The 17,203-nt window shown below is 43.0% G+C and overlaps 1 protein-coding gene across 1 annotated transcript in view; it reads right to left on the reverse strand.

Moving 5' to 3' along the window:
* Window positions 1-8,430: 8,430 nt before the first annotated feature.
* Window positions 8,431-17,203, reverse strand: part of RAPGEF5 (Rap guanine nucleotide exchange factor 5) — a 157,552-nt gene continuing 148,779 nt past the window's right edge. Inside the window, 2 exon segments of the mRNA XM_036400876.2 lie at window positions 8,431-12,170; window positions 15,560-15,614. Coding sequence (XP_036256769.1) covers window positions 12,052-12,170; window positions 15,560-15,614 — 174 coding nt within the window. The 3' untranslated portion in view covers window positions 8,431-12,051.

Here is a 17,203-nt window from a genome sequence, read left to right on the forward strand (position 1 = left end):
AGTTAGGAATGGGGTAGCAGGAACATTTGGATATTATTGTCATGTATAGAGCTCACAAATGGTCACTCTCCTGCCTGAGAAACTTCACCCTCTTTGCAGGGTATACAAAAGGCAGGAATGGGGAAAAAAGCTGGAGGAAAGGACTATGATGTGAACCAAAAGAACATCTGAAGACTTGCCCAGAGTGGTAAAAGCAGGAGCTAGATTATGGCCCTGGATCAGTGCCTTGCTAGCCCCTCCAGACACTAAATGTCCAGGGCTGAAAAGCAAGGTTCACCAATGGTGCCTTGCTCAAATGTGCCCACACATTGATTCCTATGACCAGCAAAATTTCCACTGGGCAAAAACTGACAGGAATCAGGGAAGGGTTGGCTTCTTGCTGCCCACAGAGCACCACAGGGATGAAGAGCAGTATTGCAGTCTCCTGTTTTACCTCCCCTCATCTCCTCCAGCTGTATTTTGAGTTTCCTCACAGACATATATTTATTTCTGAGCATTTCCTGACTCTTCCAGATTTGGTCAAATATGTCTCAAGTACCTAGAAATCTATAAGGGATAAGAAAGGGCAAAAAAAAAGAGAAAAAAACCTGTCATTTTTCTTTAGAGACTAGCTTAAAAACAGTTTTTCCCCCTCAATTGTATCACTTGTAAGTTCTTTCTCTCACAAGTACTCTCTATAACTCCAGAAGTGACTGCTGGTATAAAAGGAGAACACAGCTCAAAAGCAAAATTTAGTGGCATAGTTCCCTAATCTGTCAATCAACTGATGGTGCAGCCCTGTGCACAAGACAACTTTCTAGGTCAAGTTACCTGGTTTTTGGCCATAGTATGCATTTATTGGCATTCAGCCTGAGATTCTACAAACTAGGAATAAAAAATAGCCCCCCTTCTTTCAATTAAGTGATTAATAGAAAAAACTAAACCAAATAAGCTAAATGCCACTAGAGCCCAAACTATTAAGAGCTGGTTGGTATTTTGGCAAAATAAGAGACCCAGGGAATAAAGCATTGTCAATGGTAAGCCATTGAGGAAGATGCAAAGGGTCAGACTGGAAATGTGCCTATCTGTGGCCAGTGAGGAGGCCCTACAGTGGGAACAGCTCCCAGGAAGAGGAGGGTCTGTGTCTACTGAAGCAGGTTGCTCCAAGGAGTCTAAGAAAGGTGCAGCACCTTTCTTCAGCTTCCAAAATGCCTCCTCCATGCTTGCAGTTGTGGACTGCATCCTCTGTCTCCATGCAAGTCACCTTCCCTACCCACAAAACCACCTCATTTCCCCAGAGCAGGCTTATCCAGCCAGTCAGCGAGCACAGGGGGCACACAAGGCAGCAGAGGAGAAGCAGCTGCAGAAAGTTCACCATCTGGGATGGGCACCCTGCTAAAGAAGAGGGAGATTTTCCAAGTCACAAACAAAGTTTCCTCAAAACAAAGTAGTAAATGCCTCAAAGTCCATAGACTAGAGAGCCTGTGTAAGCAACACCATGGCTGCTCCACCAAGCAGAAACTCTGCAGTTCTCTGGAGACAGAGAGGCTGTGGGCAGCCATCCAGGAGGAGCCTGTGCCCTGCCACCCTTCAGCTTCCAGTTGTCTCCATCAGGCCCCTGCCTCTTTTGCCTTCCCTAGCTCTTTTACAGCGTACAGCTGGTTTAGGGAGCAGCTGCAGGGGAAGCACCAATGGTTTGGAAGTGCCCAAGGATGGGTGAGGCTCGATCTGGACGGTGCTCTAGTGCCATTTGACCTTGGCCATGGCTCTCTGCCTCTCTGAAGTTTCTTCTCCTTAAAACAGCAACTCCTCTCTGTCTCCTGGTGCCTTAAACTGGTGAGCATTTTCTGTTTGCCTTCAAAGCCCTCTGAGTGGCACTAAATGAATAAGTCCTATTGACAGTACTGCTTGCTGCTGTCCAGGAGCACTCTTCTTCTCCAGTCCACAAAAGAGCAAATGTCAGCAGTCCTGTTATGGACCCCAGGCTGTCACTGTGACCATAGCTGCAGTATCACAGCAAGTCTGGGGAAGCCCCCAGTGAGCTGCTCTCATTAGCTGCACCAATGGTAGGGTAAAGCACAAATACTCATGCTGTGCATGTAGCTGAAATATGAAGTTTACTATGCAGAGGAGGCTTGCCTGGTATATGACAACAAAATGGCCCTGTCTTATCTGTTTGCAGCTTCCCTGTGGCACCAAGTGGCAGCTGCAGCTGGCTGCCTGCAGCTGTGCTCCTTGGGGGTACCACTGAGACAGAGAACAGAGCCACACTCTACCACCAGCCTGCCAGGAGCACTTGTACAACAGCTCCTCCCAAAAAAAACCCACTCCTTGGGCTCACAAAACCCATCCTTTGGCTAAACAGTGAATTCAGCCTCACGCCATTAGCCCAGCAGGATTTGCTTGCCTTTGTCAAACACACTCAGACAACTTTGCAGTTGTCTGACCCAGACCAAATGCTCTTGTGATAGATGAGTAATGCGATGATTGACTCTCACAATTAACAGACAAATATCATGTATATAGGTTTAGATAAGTTTTATAGATTTATAGTTATGTTTTACCCCCTCACGTGGTTATCAAGGGACAGCTGGAGTTGGGACATCTGGGAGGGCCAGCTTGTCACTATGGTGACATCTGACCTCCAAAAAGGATTTGAGGAAGAGATCTCCACCACTGGACAGTGAAGAAGGGCTTGATGGACAGAATTTTGGGAGGAGTTAAAGGGTTAAAAAGGGAAAACCTCCTTTGTGAGGGAGCTGAGCACGGGGCAGGGAAAATCTTTTGCTCCCCGCGCCTGTAACCTGGTTTTTTTTATTCAGTTTTCTGTTGTATTTTTGATAAGGTTTAATAAACCTTCCTAAACTATGAAAAGTGAGTAACTATTTCTCACACTCTCACTACAGCCAACAGCTTTGGATGAGATGCTGACTCCAGGGACTACTGACAGATGAGAAGGCAGCAGTCTTTACTGCCATTGGCATCTCTCCTAAGTGAATGTGCACTCTCATCATAAAGCCTGAAAGTTAAACCCAGGGTAGAATATGCACAAAAAAAGCTGAAAGCTAATCCCATCAGTCCCCTTAAACGGGAATCTGAATCAACAAATCTAATAAAATGGGGTCAGTGGACCAGGGAGATGACAGAGGAGCTTCTCACTGCTGCATTATGTCCTGCAGTCCCTCAAGGTCACATCAGCAGTTTTGATGCAATAAACTGACTCTCTGGGCACAGGATTTCACCACTAGATGTCAATGGTATTCTGAGTTTTTGAAAGGGAAGATACTGTTCAAAGCAGGTTAACCACAGGAAAAGTTTGTTCTGGCTGACACCAGCCAACCACAATTCAACCAAACTCTTTGCTTGGTCAGGATGCTGATGTACTCCTTTCAGAGATGCCCCCAGTAAGAACCCTGTCTGCCTTAACATGTGGCTCCAGTAGTTTCTTGTCTGGTTATTTGTGGGAAATTATACCAGCCTTCACTGTACTACTATCTCTCAATGTCCTCTGAAAACCTTAACATTTAGCTGAAGTCTTTCCTTGTTTGCATGTGTACAAAGCTGGACCAGGTTCTCTGGAGTCACATAAATTGCTCTGAGCAATCAATCAAGTTTGCAAAATGCACAGAATTGAATTTGATTGATTAAACTACTTTATACTCTTCAGCAGAAACTCCAATTTAAAAGCAAAGTGAATTACATCACTTAAAATTAGGTAAACCTCATCAACTAAGCAGCAAACAAGGGTCTAAATGAATTTCAGACATGTGTGAGTTTTCTTCAGATTTGCATGCTATTTTCCCTTAACAGTACTCCTCTGTTCTACCTCTGCTGTGCTGGACTTGTTCAGTTCCTTCTACACCCTGTCTTATGCCCCTCTTCTAGTTCCTACCAGCACATCATCACTTATTTGGACTTAAAAGTGACCTCCAACCAACAACGTGCCCTGATGCTGGAGCATGTAGCTGTAGCCTTGAGCCAAATTCAATGCTGCAGCTGGTGACAAAAATTTTCATCACTGTGAGTGTGACAGGGCACCCAACACCCAGCAGCTCTGCCTGGTCCTCTTCTGGCACTGCACCATGATGAGAGGGATTTGGACTGTATGAAGCCCAGCACCAGTAGCAGATAAAGCAGTTCAGGGTTATTTGCTACTTTAAAGTATTTCAGATTGGATTGAGAGGCCATATTCTGTTTTGTAGTGTAGCCAGAGACTCAGTCTGACAGCAGACATTGGGATAACCTGGCTTTTTAAAACCCAGTGGAAATCAATAGAAGTTCAACTTGATTTCACACAGTCTTTCTGAATGAGAGGGAGACAGACTTACGACAGCATTTTTTTTCGGCTGTTTTGATTAAAGTTTTACCAAGCTGCTTGACATAACTTGAAGACTTCAAACTTTTGAGGGCTTTATGGCCTAAGAATTGTCACTTGGAGCTGCTCATCTGGCTTTCTCAGCAGACACTGGAGTGTGCCACAGTCACCCCCACCAACAGCCACACTTGATGGGGGCAAGCCCAGTGACCTCAGTAACAGCTTCATTGCTCATGAAGCAACAAAACCTCTGACTAGCATTCCAGAAAGCTGTCGCAAACATTTGTCAAGAGCCTCCATAACTTACCAAGGAGGTGCTTGATCTGGGGCTTGATGCTCACCTTCCTTTTTCATTTCTAGGTCTGGAACATCCCTGTTTACATTTGCTAGTAAATTCCCTTCCAGCAATCCCCAGCTCTTTGCTTTCAAGCCATCTGTCACGGCTGGCAGTACCTCTCTCAAGGGACACTTCACCACTTAGGTTAAACAGACAAGTTCTGCCAGTGCCATTTTTCCCTGCTAAGTAGCACTCTCATCTTACTCATTTCCTACAGAGGTAACCTCAAACTCAGCTGGGACAGTGGCAAGACTTTTTCTTTCCTTTTTTTTTCTTTATAACCTTATCTGGGGCACCAGCAGTCCATCTTTCTTTGCTGCAGACAGGAAAGGACTTGAATTGGTGTTAGCAACAGCAGGAGAACAGAACAAAATGCTGCAAGTTTTAGAAGCCCTGACAACTTTCTGCAAGAAAACGTATTTGAAAGACCAAGAAATTTATAGCCCATCTCCCTACACAAACCATTTTTTAAGACCTATCTACTCAAGGCAGGCTGCCCACCCAGTTACTGTCCTTCAGTGTGGTTTAGCTCCTCTGATTCTGCTTAAAGGCATCTTCATGTCTTGCTCATGCACTTCTACAAACTTATACAGCTGAATCACATTCTCAGGGTAAAGTTTGGTTTTCCAATCAAATTTTATTCTTAACTATGTTGATTCACTATTTCTTAGCACCCCCAGGTCTACTCTGACTCCTCACCACAGAGATGAAAGGTGAAACCTTTGGCATAGGAACTACTGGTACTAGGACTAGGATGGCAAAGAGCACTAAAGGCCGTCCACAAAAGTCCTTTTATAAGGAACCAGCTCTGCTTACAAGCAAACCCAGCACTATCCACCTCTCCCTGCAAAGTAACAACTTCACCAGCAAAAATCCCAGAACAATCAATCAGACCCTTGAAAGAATAAAAAAGGAAGAGCTTCCTTCTCATCTGCTGCATTTGGGTGACCTCCCAAATGGCTCTTCTCTTTCCTAACCCTAAAATGAGTTTTTCCCTTGGCTTTGGCTGCCTGGTTTCTCTAGGATGGTTGTGTTTTTCTTAGTGAGGAGGATTGCCTTTACCCTGAGATTTCCCCTGGGGAAATGGAACCTGGAAAAGGTCGGCAGCACTGTTCAGGGTAAGGGAAGTTTTCCAAGGCTTTCTGGATCATGCTGATAGGAAAGGTAATGTCTTTACAAACAATTCGATGGGTGAAGGTGTGGGTGTTAACGTCTTTGAAAAGGGTCTTAATGTCTCTACTAACTTTGGGCAGCAGGTTTGTTGCAGAGCCCAGACATCTTGGTTCCTGAAACAATCAAGGGTCTGCACAAGGCTGAGTTTCTGAGCTTAGGGGTAAAACAGTAGATTCAAGGGAGGATACATGGCAGGCGGTTCGGGAAGGCTGTACCTTCCTGGTACCTCAGCCAGTGCAGAAAGGAACAGGGCAACGTGCGGTCAGGAGTTTGGGATAAAAGGAGGCTGTGCCCTCCAAAACCTCGAGAGAGAAAACCCCGCGGGTGTGTGCCTCACTGGACTCTCTCTCTTTATTCAAATAAAGTTGCAGGACTCCTTTGTCTCCTTTTTGGACATAAATCTCTGGCGTTTGTGGATTTTCCTGCCAATGCCACTTTCCCTCCCTGGCATAAGAAACAGGTTAAAATGCCATGCTGAAGTCCAGACAGTTCCCTAAATGCATGGATTTGCATCACTGCAAGTAAGTGGTAGTGCAAACATCCTGGGGAGACCACCAGCTGCAACTGCTTACCACTGCAATGGGGCAGTGAAAATTAAAATTATGCAGACTGTAGCACTGTCATACTTCTAAAGGCTCTGTGGCAGATGCTGCTCAGGGGTGTTAACAGGGGTCTTATGAAATCACAGAATATTCTGAGTTAGAAGGGACCCAGAAGGATGATCAAAGTTTAACTCTTAGGTGAATGGCCCCTACTGGGCTCAAACCCACAGCCTGAGCATGGTTAGCACCATGCTCTGGCCAACTGAGTCAATCTCAGGGCATCAACACACCTTCCTCCAGACAAGGGCAATGCAGGAGAACACATCTCTTTCAACCACTGTTTGTTTGGCCCATCTTTGCAGGCCTCCTCAGTCCTCCAGACTTGAACTACGCTGCTCAATTCTTTGAACTCTGATACAACCACAAGTATTTCACAGTATTACTGTACCATGAGTGTAAGGTGCCATCCCACAAGTCTCCAGTATGAAATGGTGGGCATTGTAGAGGTGGAAGACTTACCTTCTTTGGGTTTTGCTGTTACATCTCAGTTGCCATCCCATAGCAGCAGACAGCAGGACTCCGGGGCAGAGGCTCTGGGTGACATGAAAGTCTGTTGGGACGTGAAATGCTGCAAATATTTGGGGGGGTTTGGTTTTGGGAGCATTTTTTTTTCTCCTGAGAAGAGGAAATCATCCCTACCTGGGGCAGAGCAACAGTCCCCATGCAGGTCAGTGCTGTTCTGCATGAAGGGCTGTGCTGGCCCCCAGCAAATTGCCCCCACCTGCTGCCTCTGGGCTCACACAGCTCCTGTAGGAATGGCTCTTCACAGGCCCCTCTGATTACTTCAGTTAAAATTCACAGAGCCCCTTAACCACCTCAAATTGCAGGCCTTCAACTTTTTGCTGGAGAGGGATAGAAGAGCCCTTTAGCAAGATGGTCTCAAGAGACATATCTGCAGCCCAGCAGCCTCTTCTCATGGCTCCTCTAGCCCAACTGGAGCTGCAAGGCAGCTGTCCTCAGCTCCACACCTGCCATTTGCAAATCATCTAACAGATATCATCTCTCTTCTTGTCTCCCAGCAAGGGCAGTGGAGGGAAGGAGAGCCCTTCCTGCAAAGTGTGGCTTAATTACTGCAACAGGTCTGGAGGTTCTCTCCCAGTCTTCTGGGCTACACCACAGGGAGCAGTGATATCCAATGAAGGGACAGTGATAAACGACTGAGACCATAAATTCTTCAGATTGTGCAATTGGATCTGGAAAAGTATGTCTGTCTGTAATGTATCTTTAAACATCATTATGGAGGAGTGTCAACAATTCAGGCTTATTTTAAATATTAAGGTTAGAATTCACTCTCTCTGTATATTAAGAGTAGCACAAACACTTTCAAGGTCAGGCTTAAGACTACTTAAGGTGCAGACACTCAGAGTCTTAAGTACTAAGTATTAATTAATGAAGTACTGCCTATTTGTAAAGCACTCTGAACAGCCATCATGTTGTAAGTACCAAGTGTTATTTCTGTCTGAAATATCCAGGTTTGGCTTGCTGGTTCCCGGGGTTTGCAAGTGGAAAGGAAGGAAGGACAGGGCAAGCCTCAGCTGCTTTACAGTGCACTTGCAGCCCATGCTGAGCTCTGCCTTCCTGCTGCAGACCAGCCCAGAGGAAGGAGAGGAAACAGCAGCATCAGGGATGACTGATGACAGGGGAAAGCATTTGCTGTCCTCAGTAAGAGGATCAAGTGCCAATAAGCAGACTCCAGAGGATATGAAGATAGATTTACTCCTCCCCTCTCCCACAGGGACTTCTCATGGTGGTTCGAGGCCCCTCTTTGGCTGAGCTGTGATGACAGGGCACAGCTGAGGCTCCATTAACACCATTCCTGCTTTTGAAACATTGGTACCAGCAAGTCCCACTGACCAGAGACAGATGAGCAGCTCTGAAAGGGGTCAGGCTCCTGAGCCCCTGTGTGAGCCTGCATCCATCTCACAAATGCAGTGAGGCTCTGTGGAACTGGAGGACTGGAGGTAAAATATTACACATTGGAACAATAAGTATGTTTGGTAGGTATAAAGGCACAGAGCTCAGACTTAATTTAGGTAGTTTTTATATTTTGAAAAGCAATATTAAAAAACACTGGAAAATGCAAGATAAACATAACAGTTGCTTCTACAAGTTTTAACCTTGTATTGCTTGGCCATTTTGACATATAAATTATTGCTTACTAGCGCTCATAAATACACGACACAATAATATGTACAGAGGCAAACAAGCATGAAATATGCAAAGGAAAACATTGGCAACATTGATTCTGGTAAATCAGATTATTTCATACATACCAGGTCTCATGATGGTGGATAACTACTAGCTGTAGTCCCTGAGAAGTTAGGTAAATACCTTGATTTGGGGGTTTCTGTTTTATTACTTTTAATGCAAGCTGACACCGTTATGGCACTCAAGAGGGAACAGGCAGGTGTTCTTACCTCATTGACTTCATCCCAGTCTTTAACAGTGTATAAGATGACAATAAATAGGCTATGCAAATAAATATTACTCTGCTAAAATGTTTAGTATTTACATCTTTCTTTGTAATTTTTACAGCAACACAGGTCTTATTTCTGATAACACCCTTTCTTTTGCCACTGCTATGCAAATGAAATTTATTGCTATTTAAGATGATGTTGGAATCAAAAAGCTGTGTTAGCAAAACATCTAAATTTGTTGCCACAAAATCCCATGTTAAAGAGGGTACAAAGTGACACAGCTCTTTCCTTTGTTCTATCTAATTACTCCTCTTAGGTACTAAAAAAAAAGAGTATGCAGAGTATTTAACCCCAGATGTGATTGTGATAAATGGAACTTACAAGATTTATAGATTTTATACCACATAACCTAATTGCACTACTGAAGGATGTAAAAAAATCACACAATATCACCAGTGCTGGACCCTGGGAGAGGTGTATGGTGTCGCCCTTCCCTAATACAGGGTTTACTTCTAGTTCTCCTCCTAACTTCCACATCTTCAAACTGCTTGCCAGTCTGCAGCAAAGGCTCTGCAATACTTCACCAGTGGAATGAAGACATAGAAGGGCCTTTTTTTAATGAGACATATAAGCTATAGGTTTGGGCTATTTACTTTTCCTTTATAGTAACAGTTCTAAGGCCCAATTCTCAACACTTAATTGATGCAGCCATGTTGGATCCTCACACCTGAAACTTAAATCTGAGTTATACAGGCCACTACAAAAGTAGTTTGCAAAGCTGTGACAAGTTGTCTTATTAGTCACAGCAGAGATAACAAGGTTAATGCTGGCTGTGTGCCTTCAGACTGATTTTATGCCAGCTGCAAGTGGTAGACAACACCTGATTTAGTGTGAAATTACAGATGTGCAGAAAGCCAACACCTCAGCTGGCTCAAAGCCTATTGGGATGAGTTAACCCATCCTTTACTTCATTTGGAGTTGGCAGAGTGAGGAGCATTCCAGGTAAGTCTATCAGGCTTTCCAATCAAACCCTCAGCACAGAGTCATCTTTCTTCTTTTTCATTTTTTTTTTTCTTTCCTTCTTTCATTTTCTTGTCTTTTATTCTTCTCCAACTCAGCTGCTGCTTCATCCACAGTAGCTACCAAAACTATCACAGAGCCAAATGCAGTGAACTGAGAAACAGCCCCACCTTCTCACCCTGAATACCTCTGAATGCTCCCTCTCCCACAGATTTCCAGAACAACTTTGTGGACTAGAGTGTTACACCATACAAGCTGAAGCATGCAGGCTGGTCTACATACAGGTTCCTAAAAATAATGCCACAGTAAAAAAAAAATTCACAAGAGGGAGCTCAAAACCCAGGAAAGAATCCAGGTAATGCAGCTATGTTGGGAATTCTAAGTGCTGTAGCACTAGGAAGAACTGCAGAAACACAAGCAGCAAATTGTATCTGGTTTTTGTTCTTACACTGCAGAAAGGAGCCCACCACAGCTAGTATCTTCATTTGAACAGTTTTGGTCTGTTTGCACAAAAAAGTTATTTACAATATGTGCAGTCACATCTACAGAAGAACATAGGAAATTTTTACTCCATGGCCAGCAAGAGTTTATTTTTTTTTCTTTTTACTGGGTAAAAAGAAATTTCTTTTTTCTTAAAAAAAAATCATATAGTATTTGATAATAACAAAGTACAAGCAAATACATTTCTGAAACATCTGTTTCCTTTACAATAGATCTATACAATATTTCACAGATGGGAAAACTGAATGCATTCTACAGATTCCCCCACAGACTACTTGTTAAAGCTGCTTTTTTTTTAAAATCCCTTTAAACCAGAGACAACACAATTATGAAGAGCATGCTACTTCAGTATTCCCACATTTTAGTAAAGGAGCATTTTCTTGGAAGTCTTCCTCATGTGGAAAACATACAACAGAGATGGGCAAGCAATGCAATGTATCCTCCCTGCTCTGTAAAGAGACCTTCACTGTGAGTGAGTCAGTGCACAAAGACATGCCAAGGAACACCCTCTGCACATTCCTGTGGCATTCACTGGATCATCTCAGGGCAACTCCTTAGCACTGGAAACCAGGTGATCATGGTGCTTGAGATGTAGGTCAGCTGTAGACATTACTTTAGAAATGTTGCCTCAGCACAGGCCCAGATGCAGTACTTTTAACTACACGAGAATTGTCATGGGGAGGGCTGTGAAAGGGACAAAAGCAATAAAGGCACTCTGATGCTGAGAGCCTGGCGTGTCTGCAAGTAATTACACTGGTACCCTGTAAGGGGCACCTTTCTGCTCTTTAAAAACTAGAAGCATGTGCAAGTTAGGTGAAATTTTACTTCCTGAAATGGTATTTCCGATGGGGCGAATTAGAAATGTAGATGGATCTAGGCATTTGCCTGTGAATAGATAGAAAAAAAGCTGTAATCCAAGCAGAAAACAAAGTTCCTGCAATAAAAAGTTATAACACATTAACTGCAGGAGCCAGTGCTAAATCTGAGATAACTGAAAAGGAAGAAAATACTATGTTTTCAGTATACAAACAGTTGTGTCCATAAATTGCAACAGAAGTGGATTGGCTCCTACAGTGTGTTTTATAAAGCATATTCCTAAAGGAGCCATAACAGAGTGAACTGTTTACTGCTGACCTCCACATCACAACGCACTCTTGAGTTTCATCTGGTTGCACTGCCTTGTTATATTTCTGTCCTAGGTTGCTCACACATCTCAAATACTATGCTCCAGTGGACTCATGGGAGCTGCACAGATTGCACATTATTTTTGGCAACAATACTTTGGCAGCCTTGAATTAGTGAGGTACATACTGTGGTGAACTGGGAATCAACCCCCTTGCGGCATGTTGCTTGCTGAAATGTTTTGCTGCTGTGACACGATGATTCCTTTCTTTCTAATACTGGCAGAATCTGCATTGAAAGCTACACAGGACCAAACAATATTTTCACAGAAACCAAGCTCCTGAGCTCAAAGGGCACTGCTCTGCTGCCTCAGGTCCCGGTGAGCAGCAGGAACGGCACCAAGCTTGCCCTGCAATTCTGCGAGCAGCTCCTTTGCTGGCTCTTGCCTGATTTTCCTGCGCATGTTGTGTGAGCTACTGATAAAACTCAGTAAACCGTTCTCATATAGGGAAGCAACATGCTTGGCATAAACATTCACTTAATTCAAAGTGCTGCAGTTACAAGGTTACATGAAGCTGTGCACGCTCACACTCGCGGCTCTATCCTGTGCGAGAGCTCAAACAGAGCTTGCTGGTTGTCGATGACATGCAGGTGGTGGACGTATGGCTTCAGCTCGTGATGCTCTTTCGAAGGAACTTCATTGCCTGCAAGACAGGAGAAAGGGGATGGATCAGAAAGCTGTGCCTTTCCTGCTGCTTCTGTGTCCTCTGTCACAAAGTCACTGCTGTGCCACTTGCCAGGTGCTAGACAGCCACAGGAAAGACAGCCAGTAACCCAAAGGACTTGCTGCTCAAGTGCAATGAATGAGGTAACAGCTAGATAGAGAGCAGGGGAGAAGAAAAAAAAATATAGGCAATTCTGGGCAGCCAGCATGCATAAAGGAGGGGGACATGAGGACAGCAAGAAGCTGACTCTTCCCAAAAGGAAGATTTAATTCTGCTGGCAGTACAGGCAGTCCACCCCCTGTAAGGGTGGTTCAAGGTTTCCTCTGTGCTGCTCTGGCAGCACAAAGGGACCTTGAGCAGGGGTGGGCAACCCAGCCTGCAACTTTTAAAAATTTTAACACAGTCCACAAGACAGCAGGCCCTGGATGATTTTCTTCAGAGCCAGTGAAAGGTGACAACGCAGCAGATGGATATGAAACCTCTTCAAAGCTGCTCTGACAGACCCCTGTGTTTTGATCTGTTAGGCTTTTGATTTCTGATCTAGTAACAGGGACAAAAGTCATGCTGCCATTTCATGGGAGTTTATGCAGCAAGAGGAATTAGCTGTGTAACAGACAATCTGAAAGGTGGCCTGAATAGCAGTTGTTCTCTGGTACAAGCTTTATGCTCAAAATGGGCATGTGGGACCTCCCTGCCTGTGAAACCATCCAGCATGGCTGGTACCAGCAGAGACAGATAAAATAAAGCCAAGCCCAAGATCCTTCAAGACAGGCAGAGAAAGCAACATTGCTAACTTCTGGCAGGCGAGCAAAGTTGGAAAGCTCCATTCATGTCCATGTCCTCAATACTACCATAAACTGAAAAAAAAAACCTTTCAAAACACCTTGAACCAATCAGCTTAACTCATACACTTCTTCCCTCTCCTTTGTTTCATTATCACCCTTTTCTCCACACTCTCTAGCTATATGAGCAAGTTTCCAGGAATCACCAATCCCTTGTTTCTGAAGACCTCTCTGTGGTGCTGTGTGGGTCACAGGGGATGTGAATGCAGCCCGTTCTGTGTGTGGCTGCTGGTGGGGCTCCTGGGCAGCTGCTCTAAAGAGCTCTTGCAGAGCAGCCATCTCACTTGAGCAGTGTTGGAGAGAACAGGATGATGTGATAAATTTCTGTCAGGATACAGAGCTGACCTTTCTGTTCTGAGGGAACAGGATCCCAGCAGCTGTGCTGAACATAGTGAAAAACATTTGTATTTCTCATTAACACCTCAAATAACAAAAGCTTGAATTATGTTGTTTTCTCAGGCTGTTCTTCCTCACTTTGGAAATGCTATTATTTGTTTTCAGGATTTAGGATATAAATGTTTGCTTTAGACAGGCATTTCAGTTTTACTTGGAACCTAACCAGTTTCTAATCCAGAAACACTTTGACCTGCAAGCTTAATATACATGATACAGTTCATAAACAATAATAATATTCCTTGCTTAGTTTTGTTTGAATTTCTTCCTACAGTGAGATGCCTGCTGCTCTTAGGCCAATCTGGGAATTGATGCAGTAGAAAGATTCACATTCCTGAGAGCAAAATAAGCCCACTAGAAAAAGAAACTGTCCATAAAGTCTCAATAAATATTCAGTGAATTCATTTCATGCCTAAACGAATTTTAGGGAAAAAAAAGTGCCTACAGGGATGTCTGTATAAGCTGCTTTTTAAATGCCAGCTTCACAATAAATCAAGTCTGCACTAAAATAAAATAACAATTGCCTACTTCAAACTACCAGATTATATGATAAATCTCAGGTATTAACCTTGGATTTATGCTGCAAGACTTACAAAATCACTTGGAAAAATAAAAAAGGCAAAAACGAAATGAAAGATGTGCAGGAAAAAGAGCAAAAAACCCCTCACATCACTGAAAGGAAACAATGTTACTTTTCATAAAGCCAAATAGGAGACATTTTAATTTAAAGAGGCATGGTTTGGATTAATCAATATTTCCTTCTGTATCTGAATTAAAAGAAGGCACATCTTGCTCCTTCTGCCCTGCTTTGTCTCTTACATACATATATACATATATATATTTATATATATATATATATTTTATATATGTCTTTTTAGAAAAATTACACAAGAACCATAATACTGAGCAGCCATTGTTTAAAGGTAATACTGTATATACATGTGGTAATTCTATAGAGCAAATGTTTAACAGAACTTTTAAAAGTACCTATTATTCTCCAAGGTACCTGTATTTATAATTAAAATTATGATTATTGTTCTTTCTGTTGGAGTCAATGCTGACAGCTGCTGAAAAGTCAGTGGAAAAAAGTTATCATTCAACTCTATTTTCCCCAAGGCTGCAGCACAGTTCTGGACTTCTCTTTGAAAAAGAGGTTTTAGTGCCCTCAATAAACGACATGTTTAGTGGGTTTGGCTTAAAAACTAACTGCTTCCTAAAGGAGTTCTTCTGTCCCCTTCCTGTATTCAACATCTCTGCAGAGAATAAGAACGCTGAGAAGGAGAAGAGCAAGGTTTCTCCTCTGTAAGCAGCAGAACAAAGAGAGCTGAAGTTTTCTGGCATGGTCCCTCAGGGTTGGATTCTCTAGTGACTAATAAGGCAGAAACAACAACAAAAAAAATATTTTTAAAAAAGCAACAAAAAAAGTCTCTGTGCAGCTGAGGCACTCGCAATCCTTGCCTCCAGCATTGATCCTCCAGTGTCTAAAGCAGGCACAGCTATATTTGCAGCTTCGCCTAGAAGAGGAAACAACCCCCTCATTTCTTCCTACTCAGCCACTTTCACAAAACCCACTGGATCTTCATACCTACAAGACTTGTACAGTTTTGTGAAATGTCCTTAAGAAGCCCAGGCAAACAAACAATTGCTCTTGGTGAAGAGCTGAGTGAGAAGCTGTGGGGATGAGTTCCATCCTTTAGCTGCTGGAAGCCAAGGCAGCTGTGAATTCCTTCCCAAAACACTCAGACTGGCAGGAGACTGAACTAACTCCTTGATAGCTGGGAAAGGCAGAAACAGCAGCCTATACCAGGGGCCTCCATTACTGCATGCAGCTGGCACAGATCTTACACAGGGTTTTGAAGAGATGGCAATTTTTGCAGGAAAGTAATTTACTAAAATTTGGAAGCTGTTCCTAGAAACATTTTGTAAACTAAAGCAAAAACTGTGGTTTTTGCTGTGTTGATCTTCCAAAAATGATGCCTTCTCTTGCCCATTGGTTAAATAGGTTTTGACCACATTCTGTAGTAAACCTGAGCAACTGGAAAGAAAACAGGGGGAAAAAACACCAAACCAAAAACTCAACAAACCGTCAAGGATGTACAAAGGCAAAATAAATAGGAAATTTTGTCTACTCACCAAATTGGTTATTTCTGCAATGTCTCAATGACCGAACAGTATCTGCAATCATGTGCTGCAAAGACAAAATAATAAACATGAGTGCAAAGACCTGGGACAGATTCCATCATCAGAAAAGCCTGAAAAATCTCCTTGCCCTACACTGAACAGCAAAAAGCAACTGTGGTAAGGTAGAAAATGAAGACAGCAGGAGAATCTTTGCTCTTTATCTTAGTGATACTATTTGATGAAACAGGGTTAGTCAGATGTCTAATTGATATAACACAGATTAAATGAGAGCAACTCCCTAGGAACCTATGGAAAGTGGTAATGAAAAATAAACAAGCAATTGCTCATTTTTCTTACAGCAACTTTTATTAAACCGAAAACCTACAGAAAGGAAGGCCTGTGGACTGGGTGAGTGCTTTGGTGTTCAAACACAGCTTTAGTGCATTATCTAAGATACTGTGTAGTCTGCAGCCTCTCCTTCTGTCTCCACATTTGTATAATTGGACTGTAAGCCTCTTTGTGGCACTGATTGCATCCCTTAGTGTACACTTGTGTAATACCACCACACTCAGGCACCACTCTCAGCCAGGCTGTTCTCTCAGCCTAACCAGCACAAAATAAAAGAGCCCACAGCCCAAATGCTGCAGAGCAAACACCCTGACACCTCCACAGGTATGTACCAAGTGAAACTGTCCTGTAGGTATGCTATTTTAACAAAAGAGGTGCTTACAGGGATATTGGATGTTCACTTACATTAGGCGGAGGAAACAAAAGGGTTAAATTCGGTTTCTCATTCAGGCTCAAGTCATCAATTTATACAAAAATTCACTACAAATTTTATTCACTTATTCACTACAAATCAGTAGAGGGAGCTTATTTTCACAAGATACTACCCATAAAGTTCTTAAGCGATTACTTTTAAAAAATTTTACTATTTCTGAGGCAATTCCTCTTCAAATCTAGTAAGTAATGGAAGCAAATTGCAGTTAGCAATGTCTGAAAGCTCATGCAAACAGCTGATACTCATTTTACATGTCCCTCAAAAATTATTAGAGGTGGAGAGGATTAACTGTCTTGAGCAGAGTATGTTTAAGACCAGAATGATGCAGAAAAGCTCATCTCTCAACATCCTGGGAGTGGCTTACAAGGCTCCTCCACAGAAAAGCTTATCATGAGAGCACATTTAGTGGAAACTTCATATTTCTTTCATCAGTAAATCAAAATAATTTTTCTTGTTACCCGCTGTGCTTCATTTGCCATGAAATTACACAATCTCTTGTGCTGATGTCCTTGCACTGATTATAATGAAGTTCTAATGAGATGATCTAGATTTCACGATCAATAATGTGAGTACTGGCAGTACTGAAACTTCCACCAGTGCTGCTGCTGTGATGTTTCCCAGCCAACACTCTCTGCATTTGGATTTTACAAGTCAGAAAAACCCACACATCACACATACTGTAACTCTTTGCTGTCTCTCCTTTGTAGTCAGTCACTGTGAGGGCTCATCCCAGGACTGGCTTCTGTAGGTGATGCTCTGGTGAGGGAAGAACCTCTTTGTGCAACATTTAAAGCAGAATTGCAAATCCTCTGGCTTTAGTATCCTAATTATGAATTTCTCTCTGGTTTCAATTCTCTGGGACCCAAAAGTAATGC

Source organism: Molothrus ater, chromosome 1 (genome assembly GCF_012460135.2).
Source record: "Molothrus ater isolate BHLD 08-10-18 breed brown headed cowbird chromosome 1, BPBGC_Mater_1.1, whole genome shotgun sequence".
NCBI classification, from domain to species: Eukaryota; Metazoa; Chordata; class Aves; order Passeriformes; family Icteridae; genus Molothrus; species Molothrus ater.